At 42.5% G+C, this 18,898-nt stretch overlaps 1 protein-coding gene and 1 long non-coding RNA gene across 3 annotated transcripts in view; one reads left to right on the top strand and one right to left on the bottom strand.

Moving 5' to 3' along the window:
* fam131bb (family with sequence similarity 131 member Bb) overlaps positions 1 to 10,053 on the bottom strand; it is a 36,156-nt gene extending 26,103 nt beyond the window's left edge. The window contains exon 1 of one of the 2 annotated variants that reach the window (XM_088084398.1): positions 9,157 to 10,053. In XM_088084398.1, the coding sequence (XP_087940524.1) occupies positions 9,157 to 9,184 (28 nt within the window). In that variant the 5' untranslated portion in view covers positions 9,185 to 10,053. The remainder of the gene's footprint in view (positions 1 to 9,156) is intronic. The other variant, XM_042489436.2, reaches the window with a different exon arrangement.
* LOC148188281 (uncharacterized) overlaps positions 1 to 17,963 on the top strand; it is a 29,522-nt gene extending 11,559 nt beyond the window's left edge. Inside the window, exon 4 of the long non-coding RNA XR_015777935.1 lies at positions 16,104 to 17,963. This is a non-coding gene — a long non-coding RNA (uncharacterized LOC148188281). The remainder of the gene's footprint in view (positions 1 to 16,103) is intronic.
* The last annotated feature ends 935 nt before the right edge of the window (positions 17,964 to 18,898 follow it).

The following is an 18,898-nucleotide window of genomic DNA, read 5'->3' as shown; positions in this document are numbered from 1 at the left end:
AAGAAAGCCCTTTAACAGGAAAAATATTTCAAAGTTGGATGAAACTGGTCAAAAGAATGTCTAAAATCTGATTTTAACCATATTCTCTCTAGTTTTACGTGTAAAGAGATGCTCCTTATACAATATCCCTTCATGAAGCATTATAGCCCATAAAGCTCTAGCTTGCTATTATCAGTTTTCAGTGTTTGATTTGATGTAAGATAGTGAGCCAAACATTGTTATGCTCACTGATGTGAAAGACCTAAAAGTAAAACACAACATCACTTTTAGCTTGAGAATATTTCTTACCGTGAAGCTCTATTTAGGCTGTTTTGGAGACATAATGTACTTTACTTTAAGCAACTTAACTTGACAAATTAAAACGTGACAAATTAAAACACACCATTCAAGGGCAAATCCCAGCCTCAGTCCCAACAAATGCCACTGCCAATTGTTTTTACAGTCTAAGCGTTTTAACTCTGTTTAAGGGCACTAACAGCAGCTTTTGACAGAACTCCCCGCTCTGCTGCAAATCCACCTTTTTGCTATCAAACTGTGCACGGCTGTGTGAGTGCGAACAAAGTGTTCCCTGAAAAAGAAAGCAGCCAAACTACCCTGGTTGCCCCCGAAATTGCAGAAATAAAGAAACCACTTTGCATGAGGGCTTGCCATTGTCAGAGAGTGTGGACACATTTACATTCAAGAGCCACTTTCACTATTAGAAATAAACTCTGTGTGACCTCAGAAGGATTAGTCAGACGCGTTTGATTTTTGGCGCTGTGGAGTGTCGGTGTGAGGTGGTTACTTATGGGCTGATATCAGTTAGATAGAGAGATGCCTCATTTTCTGCCTGGGTGAGAGATACTGTCCCACATTTTCCCCCATCCGTGTTAACAATCTGCCTTGCAAACACAAAATCTACATGAATGTATATACACACACACACACAGTATGATACATGGGGACACACACAATGCCACTCCCTCTCGTCCTCTGTTTCTCCCCCTCGCTTTGGCTCTCTCAGTGTCTCTCGTCTGCATCCCACAGCCTCGTTTGGCCAATTAGTAGATCAGCAGTCACTCTCTCCACATGAATCACAATATGGCTCAAGAGTTTTCTGGACTGCAGCAGTACAAACTCCCACAGGGAAGCCCTCCAGCCTTTACACAGCAACGGACCAGAAACATTAAGTACAGTGTGTGTACGGTTGTAGCTGCATGTAAATGATAGTGTGTGTGTGTGCCTCGTATGAGATTACATCAAAGCCTGTGCTATTTGTGAAGCGAGCCACGAGGGTTTGGATGTCCATATCATGCTGTGATTACTCAGAGTTGTTTGTTGATCTTAAAATATCTATATAGATGATGGGTCAGTAGTCATTATCCAGGATCTCAGTGGTTTCTTAAAGAGATACTTCGCTGATGTTCAACCAGCTTTGTATCAATACAATGTTGGTAATGCGTGGAGATGAACTGTTGCAGTGGACAGATATCCCTCTTCACTCAGCAGAAAAACTCCCTCAAATATGTCAGTTGGAGGAGTTGGGATGTTGCTCATTTTCCGCCCCTGTCACTTTCTCTTAAACTCAGACTGAAATCTGATCAAATGGTAAAACTAAGCAGCGCTGATTGAATATAAATCAAGATTACGTTACTGCACTGCCTTTTCTAAAATGTTTTCAGAAATGTATTTTAACGCCCCATTTCGCTGTAATTGTGAGAGTTTCTGAATCGGAATTGGGCGCCACTCTGTTTCCTGCACCGTGAAAATGGATGCAGAATAAATAAAACTCAAACAGTAAAACTAGGCAGTTCTGATCAAATATATACCAAAATTCTGTCACTGAGTTGCATAGTTCTTGCCTCAAATGTTCTCAGTCATGTTTTGGTTAAATTCTTACTGTTTAACTGTAACATAAGAGCGTTTGTCACCAGCCGGCTGCCATTGTTTCACAGGGACCGTTCCACAATGCGTCTGAGTTATAGCATTCTGGTAGTTGTAGGTTTTTTCTGTTTTCTCTGTTCATGTAGCACCAATTTCAAAACTATTTACGTCTTTCTACTGCAGAGATGGAACAGTTTTATGTAAGGACCCTAATGGTGAAATACTTCTTTAAGTGACGCTGTGTATTTCTGCACCCGGGTTAGCTGATGCTCTTGAGCTCTCAGCAACACAGTAAGCGAATGCGTAATTCTGCTCCTGAAGAGGCAGACAGGATCCCTCCTTGAGGAAACAGCAACAACAACAGAGCACATGACCAGAGCTCTGAGCCAGCTTTTTCTCCCCTGGCGCTCTCCCTCCTCCCACACAGCGGTGCAGCGCTGGATACCCCCCTGCGGTCATAGGGGAGCCAGGCTTTGCTCAGCCGAGGGGAAGGAGCGAGAAGGAGTCAGGGAGGGAGGGCAGGGAGACGGAGGAGGAAAAAAAAAAGAGGGAGCAGCGCGGCCGTGCGTAACGAACAACCACAGATCTGCAGCGGCTGCACTGTCAACTCCAGCTCTGACTGTAGTGGCTTGACGGCTCGTGCTGAAGTGGGAAGCGTTTGACCGTCATCTGTCTTTTTGTACTCCCAATGCCCTGCAGCAACAACGCCTAAGAACCAAGGGGGAGCTCGGTGCTTGTTTACCATGACAGCTGCAGTAGGGCTGGTTGCCTCGATGGGGCACTGGTTTGGATAGCAGCCCTCTTGCAGCGATATGTGCAGATGCCGGGTTACTGAGCTCCAGAGTTCAGCAGCAACACAGCTGAGGACCGGAGCCCAGATGGTTGGAGAGTTTGGTCGAGGAGAGATCGAGCCAAGTGTGTCTCAGGATGTACGCATACAGGGGCTGCTACTGACACTTAAACAGATACTCAGGCACAGCATGAGCTACTGCCATTAACTTGGTGAAATGGCATTCCCAATCTACACGCCTCTGGCCTAACATGCCTCATTAATCTGCTCAGGCATGAATGTGGCTGCCATCCTGTGCAGATCTCCATCACTGATACAGGATAAAGAGGCTGCAGCAGTCACTGAGTGTCGTATCTGCATATCTACAGCATGTAGTATCCTGGCACAGACAGCTGCATCATCCACCTGATCACTTCCATAAACATCTTAATGGCCTGCTAAATATGTAATGAATAATATTTAGATCAAGGGAAGAAAGCCTTTATACAGCAGACAGCATGTTGTATGCAGCAAATCTTTACTTTCTTGCTTCTTGGTATTCATTCCCGCCTCTGAGAACGTGGCCTTTTTCCTTATCAGCACTGAAGTGGTTAGTAGCTGCAGATAACACAGAGACAACCAGAGCTGGTTTGTGCACTAATGTAGAGTGCACCCACAAATGCACATAAATTCACACAAACTCTGACACAGATCAAATTGCAGAGATGAAATTCTCTCTTTCACAGCATTATGTTTCAATTTCATAACACACTCTGCGGCTGAGTCACATTGTTTACAGAAACGCCTGCCATCAAGTGCCCACACACAGGCCTCTTATTTCTGATCTGCCACATACAGGCTTGAAGATGCTATAAGAAGGCAAGAATATACACATACATATATACATTTTAATCAATCCTCCTCCCATAATGATCCAAGCTCGTATCTGGCACCCAGTGACAAGACAAACCATAAAGAAATGACACATAAATCTGCAGGTAAAGACCCAGTGCTATACACGCCACACTGGAGTCCTTGGGTGCACACACGCACGCACACATACACACACCCTGGCACACACTCACACAGGTAAGGGTCATGAGATCCCCCCTTGTCTCTGAGGTACTACATCACTGACTCATTCACCTTGAATGTGTTCATGTGTGCAAGGCTTTTCCACCTGGACAGAAGCCAATCAATCAGCCTCCACCTCAGTCTGCCACATTTTCCAGTTCACAGACGGACTGCAAACTGGCTGATGCGGGACGCGGTGTCAGGTGTTGAGTGAGTGTGTGTGAATGCACAGTGTATGCGGGGGTGTTTTAGTTTTTTTTAATTTAATGACAGGGAATCCCACTCTGTAGTGCAGTGGCAAAAACAGATTGATGGGACAAAGTGGTGCAGCAACAGCGGTGCCTATTTGATATATTTACACCCACACATGGGCCTATGGGCATATAAATATAGCAGCAAGAGCGCAATCATACGAGAGGCGGGTGAAAACTTGAGGTCATTCATAGATCCATGCATGAACACGTACATACGTGTGAACATGCATGCATACAAGCTGGGTACTGTTTGCAATGTTTCAAAATTAGCTATTTGATTTTCAGTTTCTGAGTTTATCAAAGGTGGGATAGTCAAGTAATGCTGCATTTACATGGGACTCGTGAGTTCTTGTTTATGACATGAGAAGTTGTGCACAAAGTGATTGATTTGGAACTCTCACAGTACGCAGTAACACAGGAACAGGAACACAGTAAACAATCCCATTTGAACTGCGTTTCTTCTCAAGTCTTACAAGACCCAAGTCAAAACAGACAAGTCCCAAATCAAGTATCAAGTCAAAACAATTAAGTCCTGAATCAAGTCTGAATTAAGCCCCAATTCAAAACAGGCAAGACTCAAATCAAGTCACAAGTCGAGACTGACGAGTCTCACGTCGGAACAAGCAAGTACTGAATCTAGTCCCAAGTCAAAGTCCTACACTTTGAGTCCTAAACAAGTCATAATGTGCTTTTCATCAAATTTAATGGCACTTCAACAACAGAGTAGTAATATATTAAATTTACAAAAATTGTGAATTTTGAATTTTTAAAAATTTTTTTCTATACTTATTTGTTAAAACAATTTTGTTGGAAGTTGTTGCGGCTCTGTAATTCTGGCACATATGTTTTGTATAGTGCAGTGCATTTTTTGTTGGCCACCACATAGTTTTTATATGCAAACTGAATTATCTTTGGTATCATTTTTAGCACTCAGTAACATAACTCGGGTCTTTGTGGTTAGGGTTAGGGTTAGTGTGGTTAGGGTTAGTTTAGTTGCAAGTCTTTGATTTTCCAAAGTCCAAATTCATCAAAATTATGGATTTCAAGTCACGTGACTCAAGTCCACACCTCCTGTTTATCAATACAAAAACGTTCCTTTTTTTCAGTATCTTAAGAAATATAAACTTAATTTTTCACAATTTCCTTTATACTTCATCAAAAGAAGTCAACGTTTTCAAATGTTAAATAACTACACACACGCTGCTGCACAAGAATCTTACTAAAATAAAGTCCAAAATTAGCAAAATTATGATTCAAGTCTGGAACTGTCTGATCGAACAACAAGTAAACAAAATTATGAATATGACTAAAAATTCAGCGCCACTTTATACGCTTTAGATACTCTGTGCTAAAAACACACACACACAGAGAATCAGCTATTAGTTACTGAATCAGTAAGTGGTTCATGAGTGGTGTGGCACCTTACCAAAGCTAACTTAGAGAAAGAGAAGAGAGACTCTGCTGAGCGGCGGCACAAACAGGTGAGAGTTGTCATAATGTCCCACATTCATATCTATAATTTCACCGCTGCAGCCTGACCCACAACAGTTATCTTCACACTGCACACAATGCCCTGAATTACTCAGTGATGAATGTTTCCCAGCACTCACATGTGGCCTATAGTGTGGCCAGGTAACTGGATACACAACAAATGTTGCTGAATGCTTTTAGCACAATTATGGGTAACAGCGTTATCAACACTACTTCTCGAAATGTGATCAGCATCATGGTGCCTGCAACAGCATTTCTAACACTGTGTTTGGCAGCTGTGGAAATTTGCTCTCAATGAAGCATACATAAGCTGTGTACTGCACACATATGAGCTGAGTCACCGACAAAAAATACAGCCGGTTGTGATTTTGCCGTAGATCTCGCTGCCTTCTCCTCGCTGATGAGGCGAAGAAGAATGTGCACCTCCCATCGACTGCTTCTCAAGGCCTTTTGCTCTCTGAAGGGGTGATGGATGCAGACATCTCATCCACAGTACATCACCGTGTCACCTGACTCAGTAGCAGGAGTGGTGAGGGGCAGCCGAGCCAAAGCAGATGTTAAAAGGGTCAGTGTAAAACATAACCAAAATAACCATTAAAAAGGCCGCGGTTTAGTTTAAACATTGGGGTTCGAGTCTGAACATACCAGAAAATAAGCATTTATGACACCCACACTTTTTTTCAAGATAATCTCCACAAATAAACACTAATTTTAGGATTTTAAGGCCTAACTGCAGTCACCAAAAGTAAAAAGCCAAGTTAGGCTACAAACGAACTACACTGCTGTTGCATTGCCGGCGCTACAAGGCTGTAAAGTCACACTCAGCGTGGCTCGGCATGGGCTGGTGTCGGGGTTTTTTTAGTCTCATTTAGCCACATGTTAGCAACCGCCTTTTTGAAGACACTCTTCAAAGTTTGCGAGTCAGGTATTTTACTGACATATTTTATGTAGTAGAACAAAACGTGAAAGTCTCTCAAGCTTGTGTTTCCTACAGACCTTATATCAGACGTCTAACCAAAAAATCCATTCAAAATACCCATTGACTTTGAGATGAGAGAACTGGAGGTACAGAAATTCAAACTCATTTGCGGGTTTAAGGACTCATCATTGGGGTTCTCTATATGTGAAAAAAAGGCACCACATATTGATTTATTGTTAGCTAGCTCACATGATTGCAGGATTCCTGGGTTACAGTTAGCCTATTGTTCATGTTGTGTACTGTAAACTAAATTAGAAAGGCAATTTTAGTTAGCTATTAAAATGTTGGATTCGTGTAAATGTGTATTTTCAGTCACATTTCACTTTTGGAAAACAATGAAACAATAAAACTTTAAATTATCAAGAGGTAATTTGGCGGCCGCTACTGCAGTAATTCTTAGGACCCCCGTAGGGGTCATAGAGCCTCTTCTGAAGACCCAGGTTTTTAAATGAACAAACCCTGGTACCCCAGTGCTCATTTTCCAGTCAGGTCTGAATTAACAGCCATAAACTCACACACCAACTCTCCTCACTGCCTGCATGTATCAGTGTCTGCAACACTTGCAGTGATGCTGCTTTTTTATTTATTTTTTTTATTTTTACATCCCGGGCTTCCTGTTTAGATAAATTTAAACCGCCTCTAGTAACAAGTGATATATGGGGTAAAATGTTGTCCTTACAGCGGATAATAAAGGTTTCTGTTAAACATCCTAAATAAAGTCAACTATGCAGTATACTCCCTCAACGTGCTTGGACGAATCACACGGAGGCGCAATTTTTGTCGTACTACAGCAGCGTGTGGGTACAGGTATCCCGGCCTGCCCATGGAGCTCACTCCCATATATGATGGAGCGGGGGGAGATAGTGTTACTGGAGGGCAGACAGATACATCAGGGCTACTCCCGTACAGAGACGGAGCCAGTCCTGCTACTGCTGCTCCTGTTGATCTCTGCTTGGCAGCGTGGACTGCAGTTGAGAAGGCCGATCAATAGCGCACACTAAAGCCGTCCTCACCCAGGATAAACACAACCACGCCTCGAGACAACTGCCGGTCCCGATGCTTATGAGAGAATCCCAGACTTAAGGCACGCAAGCTGCTTGAAAACACAGTTTATTTACACATTCATGTTAGATTATAACAGCTTGTGATAACGTTTGTATTAAATTAAGTAGATGTTGACTACATGTGACTGACTGGCTACAGTGTGCCTCTTTTTATCCCTGATTAGAAACTGCAATTACCAGAGCAGCCTTATTGAAATCTTAAGCTCTCTCTCTCTCTGATATAAAGAAAAAGGGAGCATCAGTATTCAGGTGGCTTACAATCAGATTAATGTGGCACTTTTCCAAAACCTTCTGTCCTCTTCAATCACATTTTTTCCAGCAGGGCTTTGTAAGGTCTCCCATCTTGACCTAAGTGTTGACAAAGGATCCTAACCTCCTCTCCTGCTCTCTGCAATGTGTCAAACACTGTAATCTGGACGGCATGAGCTGCCATAACACTGGTTGTACTGTATTCAGTTCACACCTGCTGTCCTAACTGTGTCATAAACTGTAGTACTCTTTCCTCTGCATGTTCATAGATATATATTTAAAATCAAGAATATGCTTTTAGTTAAAATAAGGGGGAAGGCTTTCACAAACACACTGGACTTCCTGTTTGACATTCAAGACCCCTGGAAAGGTTATGCACTTTTCAGAGTGACGTAAAATATTCTGACTGATGCTTTTAAAGAGCCTGACGTGCTAAGTGGCCCATTAATATTTAACAGCAAAAGGAAGTCTGTGTTTATTTTTACCTTTGAGCATGATTCATGCTACATACTAAGACCTGACTAAGCACTGCAACATATTTGCACTACATTCATGCAAACAGTCCCCAAAAATGATTATTTATCCCCCACTTTGCAGCAGCTCCAAACATGTCATGTATCCAGGAAGGTCCTCACCTGAAAACTCCTATCAATCCCACACCCCCTCGCTCGCCTGCACGTATTTGCCCCTCCCTCTCCCCCTCTCTCCATCGCCATCCGTCCGCCTCCCCTCCTCCCCGCCCGCCTGCCTGCGCTGAAATTCTTCCTCTGCTGCTCGTTTCTTTATCCTCCTCTATCCCTATTATTCATGCAAATAATAACAAACTGAGCAAACGCCCCTGACAATGGCATTATCCCGTGTCTCTTTTTCCTCTCTTTCTCCAAGCCATACCGCCCTATAAATAAGCACTATCACAGCGTCTCTCTCTCTCTCTCTCTCTCTCTCTCTCTCTCTCTCTCTCTCTCTCTCCCCTCTCCATCCCTCTCTCTCTGCCTCCTACTCACACACATATACATACTGCCAAACAGCATCATAAATCAAGGGATGGGAGGGAGGGGAGGGGAGTGGGGAAGGTGGGGGATGCAACCCCACACACACACACACACATACACACACACACACACACACACACACACACACACACACACAGTAGCACATTTTAACACATATTGTCTCTGACATCTTGCCTGTATGCTGTGTACACAGCTTCTGGGACCATACATCTACACCTTGCTTGCTCTGACAGAGAACCAAACATGCACACACACATACATATATATAAAGCCGGTCCATACATAGTCTCACCACACAGAAACCCTCGCTCCTGCAAGACCCTCATCCTCCTCCTCACCCCCCCCTACCCAAACCCCCTCTAGCCCGCAATGAGAGAGAGGGAAGAGAAGCGGGGCTTACTCAGTCTCCTGGAGCCGATGCATCCCATGGTGTATTCACAAAGGCCCTGGATACAAGCGTGGAAGTGTTACCCAGACTCCGTGCATTCTCCCTCTTCCTCCCTGCGACTCTCTCTTTCTCTCGGCTCTAGCTTCTTTTTCTTGCTCTCCTGTGCTCTCTCTTTTTCTCTCTCCCTCCTGCGCTTGCTCGATCACTCTCTCTCCCTCCCTCTCTCTCTCTCTCTCTCTCTCTCTCTCTCCCCCCTGCTCTCTCTCTCCAGTGCAGTGTCTTAGAAGAGATCCGGTTAGTAAGTCAGTATGCCTGAGGGGAATAGATTGGGACTAAATAAAGATGAGAGGAGGCATTATTAGCATTATTTAAAACAGATGTATTTAAAAAAAAAAAAAGGTATCAACATCACTAATATATTACCTGCAATATTAGATATCCAATCTAATTTTCAGCCATTATTACATTATTAGTTACTGGACTGACAATGATGACATGATTGGATAATTTCTAAATGAGAATGCACAGGCATTAATCTAAAGAGAGGTTAAAACAACAATTACATTGACTGTGTGCCTGTTGGGTTGCCACTACAAGATCAATAGCACACTGCCGAGAGTGCCGGGCTGCCATTGTTGTAGATATCTCTGCACTGCCGTAATATTGTTGAGCTAAAATGGGGGATTCTCTCTCTGTCTCCCTCTCCTGTGTGCGCTCAGCCTAACAATGCACTGCAGCGGTTTCCTCGTGCCTCTCTCCTCTCAATCACCCTCCTCCTCCTCCTCCTCCTCCTTCTCTTACACTGATCACTCAAAAAAAAATGCACGCACATACACCAATATTAAACAATCCAGAGGAAAAAAAACAGCAGAGGGTTTTCCTTCTCAGTCAAGCCGCCGCTGCCGAGTCTCCACCTCTTTCTGTGGCGTCTCTCTGTATTGATCCGCCCCTCAGTCATCTCTGCACCTATTTCTCTCTCTGAGTCACATCTTCCTCTATTCACTCTTCTTTTTCTGCTCCCCCTTTGCCTTTCCCTCATCCCCTCTTCCATGGAGAAACAAATGAGAGGAGTGTCTCTTTTACCTCTTTCTCTCTTTCTCTCTGCATCTATATCTGTAACACATCTACACCCTCCACCTTCTTCCTGTCTCACTTCAGTTTTATATCAACACTTCTTTTCGTTTTTTTTTTTTTATCCTCCCTCCCTATCTCCTTGACTCCTCTTCTGTCTGGGAAGCCCCCTGCCCTTCTCTCTCTCTCTCTCTCTCTCTCTCTCTCTCTCTCTCTCTCTCTGCTGATTATAAATTCATGTGTGCTGTTTTCTCATGTGTTTGTCCAGCGAATGACGCAGGAGGCAGTCTGGACAGTGACAAGGTGCATGTGTGGTCACTCACGTTTTGTTGACTTTGCGAGCACTGGGCAAAGAAGACGGAGCACGACAGATGGAAGGACAGAGAGACAAAGACATGGGCACAGATGGGGGGGTGATGGAAAGGAAAGCAAAGAACAGTTGAGTCATGTGCGGGAGAGGTGTGGAGACGATGCTGTGTGAAATAACAATTAACACCCCAGAATGGATGCAGGAAAAAGACAACAATGTAATCACTGAGTTTGAGAATTAAATAGATACAAAAAAGGATGGACTGTAGCAGCAGACATAACAAATAATACATAATATAACCAATCTCTCCACTGTGTTTATATATAGATGCTCTCTCTGTTGGTTTTCCCACCGGGGCAGAGGAGAAGAGGCTATAGGCTGCTGCAGGGGTCAGCTTCACTCGAGGCTGTTGGCTCACATAACCTGAACCTGGTTGGGGAAAAAACACACACACTTCTCCCCTCTGCTACGTGTAATTGCATACTGAGTATACTGTGTTCCCCCCGCCATCTCCCTATTATTATTCGCTATTCCATCTCCATCTGCCCGTCACTCTGTGTAAGTCACTGTCTGTAATCCTTCAGTCAGTCTTTGCACTGCGTTATAATATTTCATGCTTTTTGCCAAAATCCTCGGTTAATCTTGGTGTTTCTGTATCCTGCTTTACCTGTCGTTCTTTGTCATTGATATTTTTTATCTTTGCACATTCTTCTGTGTCAAAGGTAGGATATATTTAAACCTTGTGCACAAACTAGGTCAGATTACTAAGACACAAACACACTCACACACTACAGCTGTAACAGTTAATCAATTAGACCTATTTTGATAATCAGCTGCGTGTTTAAGTCAGCTTGCATGCAAAAATGCTAAATATTTGATGGTTTTAGCTTCTTACAGGGAGACTGCTGTATTTCCTTCTCTTACATCACAATGAGTTAAAAATCTTTTGGTTTAGGACTGTTGGACAAACGATACCAAACATTTTATGATGTGACCTTGAGATCTACTGAATGACAACAATTTTCACTGACTCTCTCATACCTAAACAACAGACTAGGTAGATTTCCACTGATTTCTAAAGAGACATATGACCAACCCCAAAATGACATGTATTACTGTCCTAATGGTTACAATTTAAAAATTGTCCTCAACGTCTTGAAACAGTTGAAATTCTATTCCAAAACTACCTGGTTAGGTTTAGGCATCAAAGCTGTGTGGTAAGGTTAAGGATAAAAGATTAAATGAGTATTTTTATCATTAACATTAACACCAGTCTCCGTGGTAAAAGTCCTGTGTTTGACCCATCCAACAACCCTCCCACGCACTGAAAGGTCACAATTTTAAACGTGTCCTTAAACCTCATGAAAGAGTTGAAGTTCCACTCCAAAAATATGTGGTTAGGTTAGGAAAAACATTAATGTTTGGCATTGAATGAGTATTTTTCTCATTAATGGTAACACCAGTGTCCTGGGTGAAAGTCCTGTGCTTGTTTGACCCTTCCACTACCCCTTCCACCAACCCTATACGGCCATCTCCGATATTTATACAACATTTTGTGGACTTTGTTGCTGTTTGTGCTTCTTCACATCATGTCAACTCCTCCGCTGATCCTCTAATAATAACCATGACCACTAGAGAACACTGTCTTGCAATAAACGTAAATATGGGTTGTAAAAATCAGTTTAAAGTCGATCTATGTGGATGTTTCTTTTTTTGTGAGAGCAGCTGGATGATTTACAGATCAAGCAATCAAACAATTAATTGAGGACATAAACTTCAAATTAACCAATAATGAAAATAATCCGTAGTTGCAGCCAATCACACTCACTCACTCACATCCATCATATATATACAGAACACCTGTGACAAAGTGGTGATCCATGATATTCACCGTCAATGCGAGACAAGGTCAACCACAGAGGGAAGAAAGTCTTGACACTAATCCCGCTCGTGATACATGCGCCATTCACAGAGATGACTGCCACACACTGTCTTTGTCCGCTCCTTTCTAACTTATCACGTTTCTACACCGATGCTAACAAAGTATGTACAATGACATGAAGGCCGCCTTGCAACACATGACACAGCCCACTTCTATCATGTTGCCGTCAGCACGTCTCTTGTTTTCTTATCAGGGGTGATGATGCTGCGCTGAATTCAAATGCAGCAGCACCTGTTTAATATTATCTCGGGGACCAGCGTACACCTCATTCTTGTAATCAGTGGCTTTCGTGTACCTGTCACTATCTGTCTATCAGCCCCTGACTCCTCTGTAGGTTGCACCTCAAGGATAATGAATAACAGCTTTATTACTGTCTCGTTCAAGATGTTCTGCGCTGATGAATGAAAATGCCTGTTGCCAAAGTCATCCTAAAGGTTAGCAAAGCATTTTTATTTCAAATAAAACCAGCTCAGACTGGTTGAACACCTCAAAAAAAGGTGCTATTATCCCCGTTGTCTCCACTTCGCTGCCCACAGCTCTCAATATCTTTCTTCTGTGCTCCAGTGAACCTAACTGCTGCTAGTGTGTGTTACTATCTGTGTTAATTGGAACCACATGTTACACATCTGCCCTTGAGCAGCCACCAAGTTAGTTAGACGAGAATGTGTGTGTGTGTGTGTGTGTGTGTGTGTGTGTGTGTGTGTGTGTTAGGAGGAAGGGAGGTATCTGACAGCCAGCCTGCATTGGGTTTCACATATGAAAAAGGAGAGAAAATATGTGTGGGGATGGAGAAGTGAAGGGGGGTTGGGGGAGTGAGCAGAGAGAGGAGAAGAGAAGGAGAGAAAAAGAGGAAGGGGAGAGAGAAAGATGGGGGAAGTGGTTTGTTGGTGGTTTTTTTGGGTGGGGACGAGGGAGAGATATAAACGTTGTTATAAAAAGAGGCAGCCTCTAATAAGGTGTTCTCTAATGGTTGTGCTTATGTGATTAGCTTTGTTTTAGCCGCTGGGAGATGGAGTTTATGTGTATTATTAGTTGATGCTTTGGGCTGGCAGTTCACCATTTCTAGCATCAGCAGCACACTGTTTTATATTTGTGTGTGGGTGGTATGGAGTCTCTGCACTCACAGTGTGTGTGTTTGTATTTGTGTATGTGTTTGTGCACTCCAGTTCTTACACAAGGCAAAACCTTGCGTACGAGGAGTTCCCAACTCTCCTTTATTATTTACAATTCTCTTTCCTGCTCTCCTGCAATCACCTCACATTCTCTCTCGCTCCAGCCCTCCTCGTCTAGACCACCACCACCGCTGCTGCCCCGTTTATACCCTCTGATGCTTCTGTGTCCAGCTTCTCATGTGTCCATTCTCCCCAGCAAGCCTATTAGTCTCTCTTAGAGTCATGTCCCTATCAGCACGCCATTCTGTTCTTTATCACATCTGTAGCCGATGTGGATTTACTTGACGCCAAGAGATTCTGAGGGAGTCTACTTCCCTCAAGGCATTTTAGTCTGGCCGTGCACGCCACACAGTAAATATGTGTCAGTCTGACATCTGCTGGGGGAACTGGGGCACTGCAGTCTCACACCGGTTTTGAATGGGAGCCAGTTTGGCAGCAGAGAGATTTTTCCTGTGGGTGCTGCTGAGTTAGGAGACCATGTTCTGCCTCAAGTATGCAGGTTCTCATCCTGTCTGAAGTACGCCTGGAATTTCTGCTTGATGTTTTCTTCTTTGTGGGCACTGCTATTTACCTTGCACCTCCATTGTTGGCTACGTTTTGTGTTTATACTAGAGGTGGGAGAGGATTTCGGCATGCTACATTACAACTTAATCTCACACGGTAAACTTCAAGATCACAAATGAGTTCAAGATGTGGAGTTGTGGATGGCTCATTCTTGCATTGCACCTGGACATTTGGATCAAAGTTTACACTTTCTGACCAAACACATTTATCATAAGAATGAACACAGAACTTGGGGAAAGTTGGCAAAGATTTGTTATATTTAAAAGAACATCCAAGACATGTTTTTGACAATAGTTTATAGTGTTTCCACAAAGCATATAGTAATGACATGGAAGACTGACTCTTCTCTCTCCCCAGCTAAGCATTTTGTGAAGGAAACAGCTGTATTCCCTTTGAAAAGATCACAGACAATCTTGGAAAGAGTCTTCTTAAAGGAACTACGCCCATTTTAAAAAATGATGCATGTTATTCCTATGGCTAAAGGCTGTCCAAAAATAGAAAACAAGAACAACTCTATCTCAAATCCAGAAACTAGAATGCTGAAACTCAACTAGATAGACAGCTAGAGGAAGGTTTGCTGCCTACAAACACACAACACAATACACCATTTAAAATGCACTAATGTACAATATACAAGATACAATCATACAAATAAGCAGGAAGGACCAATAAGTTACACAAATAATAAAAGAGCACATTTTATAACGTAGTAGTGTCACCTGTCATTCTGTGTCCATTTCCTGTATAGCATGGGGAATAAATGACTTCTTATAAATGTTCTGACTGGTTCTTGGGACCAGTCGGCCAGACGGTGATAACACTGAAAAATGCAACCATCTTTGTTTAAAGGAGCTCTGTGCAAAACTTAGAGTGTATTGTCTGCACACGGTTCTCAACAGTTTCTCAATGCTGCTTTCCTGATATCAGGAGTAGCTACTGCATGAACCCAGCGCAAAGTGACATGATGAGCTTGACAGTGGAAGACATACACGTGCACTAACACCCACACGGAGCTGGACCGGCTTGTCACAACAAAACACAGAGAAGCTCGGATTGCAACACAGGTAGCTGTGACTTCATTCTCTCCTAACAATGCCATTACTTCACTATGTTTTTACATAGCAAATTATGGTTTTATGTTATATTAATACTCTAAATATCATATGCAGAGCCTATGACTTAAAGAACCCTCTCTTTTTGTAGGTCTTTGTTGTGTCTTCTTTTGTGACCCTTGTGCATGAAGGCCTGGGTGGGAAGGGCCAAGAGTAGTGTGTTTATTTGTTGGTTTGGTGTATTTTGTGTCGTTTGTGGTTGCAGCATATTTTATCAACAGGGGAAAAGTGGAAAGCAATATAAAGTTTTAACTTCTCAGATAAAGTACAAATCATTTGCTTTGTACAGTTTGCTTTGCCATGCTCATGTTTTTATGGCTTTAACGTGCATTCGCTTGGTCGTTAGCAGTTAAAAACATTTACATCGCATTCAAATGGCTTCCCACTTTTCCTTTGTGGAGAAAATGAGCGTGTCCTGAGAGAGAGCGAGCAAAAGAGAGAGGGAGTCGGAAATGATCCAAGATCAGGTTATTAACTGTGAGCACGGAGGTATTATGAGGCAGGTAGTGACTCACATGAGCAGTAGGAGGTGGAGAGGGAGGAGCGGAAAGAAAGGTGGGAAGGGAAATAAGAGTGCAGCGTGTGGAGGGCAGACTAAGGAATGGAGGGATTTGGGGGAGAAAAGTGTTGAAAAAAACATGCAGCATGTAACCGAGAGAGAGGGAGAGATATGGCACTTTAGAGAGGGAGGGGGAGAGGAGCTGTTCATTCCAAGGTTTGGCTGCATTCCAGGCTGTCTGGCTCTGATTCTGACGGCCTCCTGTTTTTCTTTTTTGTCTCACCTCCAGACTGACCGGACCCTGGAGCTGCCCTCCGCCTGCCTGATCCAAACTTTACACACTTCAGTCCCCACGGCACCACCCGATGTTTGCAGCTGGCTGAAAAGGGCAGGAGAGCATCACACATGTGTCATTTCAGCTTCCCCATTCCCGTCACTGGATAGACTGAGAGCAAACTCATGAATTGTCTGGAATTTGGAAGGGCAAAGAGACATTGACCTCTTCTCGCATGTCACCTGCCCAAGAGCCGGCGAGCCAGGATGGGGTGCACTTTTTTTTCTCAGCACACACCAGAGCTGCTGTGGAAATATCTGAGTGGAAATTCAACACTTTTTGTCCCAGTGGAAGTGGGGAGAGACTGGAAACATTCCTTGTAGGACAATGGGCTATCAAAGACCCCAATCACCACTCCCTGTAGTTCACAGACATGAATCAGGCAGCAACAGGTTACACAACAGCCTCTGCAGAGGTTTGCATGGAGGAGAACTTTGCCTGGTTTCACAACTTAAATGAAATGCAGCTCCACTGTGACTCAGCCTATCTGTCATATGATGATCTGTAAAGTTGGTGGCAATGTAACCGAGGTGTGAGATGAGTCAGAGTAAAAACTACACACACACAAGTTGAGTTATTTAAAGTCAAATTCAGCCTAAAGCAAAGATAAGATGAAGAAAAACTTTTCTGCAATTGGATAAGATAATTGCAGTTGTTTCCAATCATGTTTGCCATGTTACAGAAATGTGTTAAACAAGAAGTGCTTAAAGTTTTGATTATGTGCCAGTTGAGGCCTGCACAGAAAAACTGCAAAAATATCACTTCCACATTAAACTACCGAGTTATCCACTGAAATGACTAATTTTAGCCGACAGCACTGACGACAGGATGTTGCAACCAGTAGCTTTCTACATTGTTCTTCAATCTGAAAGATACTTGTTGATGCAGTAGCAGAGTAGTGTAATAAATGTAAGCTATTGAAAGTGAAATACTGATGTTTCAGATATAATGCATTCATTTAATGTCACTTTCAGGGGCCACAGAAAATGTTTCTGAAGACCACCATTGGCCTGCCAGCTGCACTTTTAGCAACTACATGTGTTAAAACACAGATAAGGCTGCAACTAATGATGATTTTCATTAATGATTGACCTCTGGATTAAATTCTATATTACTAAATAATGTATGGTCTATAAAATGTCAGAAACTAATCCAAAATCACTGTCACTATGTTCTACAGCCCCGGGTGATGTTATGAAATTGCTTGCTTTGTCCAACTGACACGCCAGTGCCTAAAGATATTCAGTTTATTATCACATAAGATAATGAAAAGCATCAAATTCTGACAACTAAGATACTGAAACCACACAATCTTTAGTACATTGCTGACTTTATTCGTAACTTATTAAAATCTGTCGCACAGGCACTGTTAGGAAGGTTACCTCTGAAATGTAGGTTACAGATTAGCCTATTAACTACCCTGGTAGAAATGTTATAAATAATGTGATTATTTTATACGTCTCGTTAGAGTAATGTAACTAATTACATTTGTTGATTACTTTTTTAAAAAAATGTTTTAAACTGTGTGATAAAGCTAAAAAATGTATGAAAAGAAAGCATTTCTGCATGTTGAAAAGATGTCAAGCAATAGCATATGTTATATTATACATACATTTTTTTTTAATACAAAAAGAATATATTTGAATGTAACCCCTTGGTAATCACCAACATTGTGATTAGTCTCAGTAGCTGATTGCAATTACATTTATTTTGTAATTTAATTACATGTAAATAGTCACTTGTTACTCCAAAACACTGAGAATAAGTAAAGTTTAAATGTGCTATCAATAAAACTTAAATTCTTGAGCTGACCTGCATTAGGAAGAGGTCTCACTCTATTGGTATGTTTACTGCACCAGTTTCATTCAAATTAAAAACTAAAATAATAATAACATTTTATTATTGATTATATTAACATGTGCTAATAACAAGTGTTATAAAAATGTGATGATAAATGTACATTTATGTAAAAAAAAGGACTCAATAATAGACAGTTTATTGGAGATTTCTTGCATTGTAAAAGCAGCGACTAGATGTGGGCAACATGCGTCACCGAGGTTACTGACGTGTATGTGACTGTGGAGTTGTGATGTATGTCTGTGTGTGGGTGAGACATGAAAGGATATGAAGTCACAGAGTGGCTAACGTGCAGGATGGGAGGTGTGATTTGACACCAGGTTGAAGGCGAGCACATCCTTATTATCAGGATGAACAAAAGTTTAACTTGTGAAAGAGCCATAAACTGTATTTACCCATGTGCAGAGAAGCAATCTAAGTCTTTGCAAGTTTACTGCCTTAGAACAAAGCAAATAACGATGTGGCAGCGCACTTGGCAACAGACAAAATAACGCCTTTACAAGCTGATCCTCAGCTCTTTGCCTGTTGAGGCAAGTTAAAGAAAGGCATAAAACTTTTTTCCCCTAACAGTAAATAAAGTTAAAATAGCCAACCTATTGTACAGCCCAGCTCTGTCAGAGCATACTTTTTTCAGCCACTGTACCTCCTTGTGTTTAAAACCCTGACCGCCTTTAGTGTCTGTATCTAATCAAGCCTCTAGCCCCATTATCTCTCCCTCCCTCTCGCTCCCTCTTTCCCTCAGTCTGACCTTACAAGGAGAGGCAACAGGGTTGATGTCATTGAATGAAGAATGCTGCAAGAATCCAGAGAGAAAAGAGAGTGGGGAGAGGAGGAGGGGTCTGACTGGACAGTGTATGAACACACACACACACACACACACACACACACACACA

This window comes from Plectropomus leopardus, chromosome 11 (assembly GCF_026936395.1).
Source record: "Plectropomus leopardus strain MGB_pleo_1.0 chromosome 11, ASM2693639v1, whole genome shotgun sequence".
In the NCBI taxonomy this organism is placed as follows: Eukaryota; Metazoa; Chordata; class Actinopteri; order Perciformes; family Serranidae; genus Plectropomus; species Plectropomus leopardus.
Note: the sequence above shows the minus strand (reverse complement) of the source record. Positions and strands in the feature narration are given on the sequence as shown.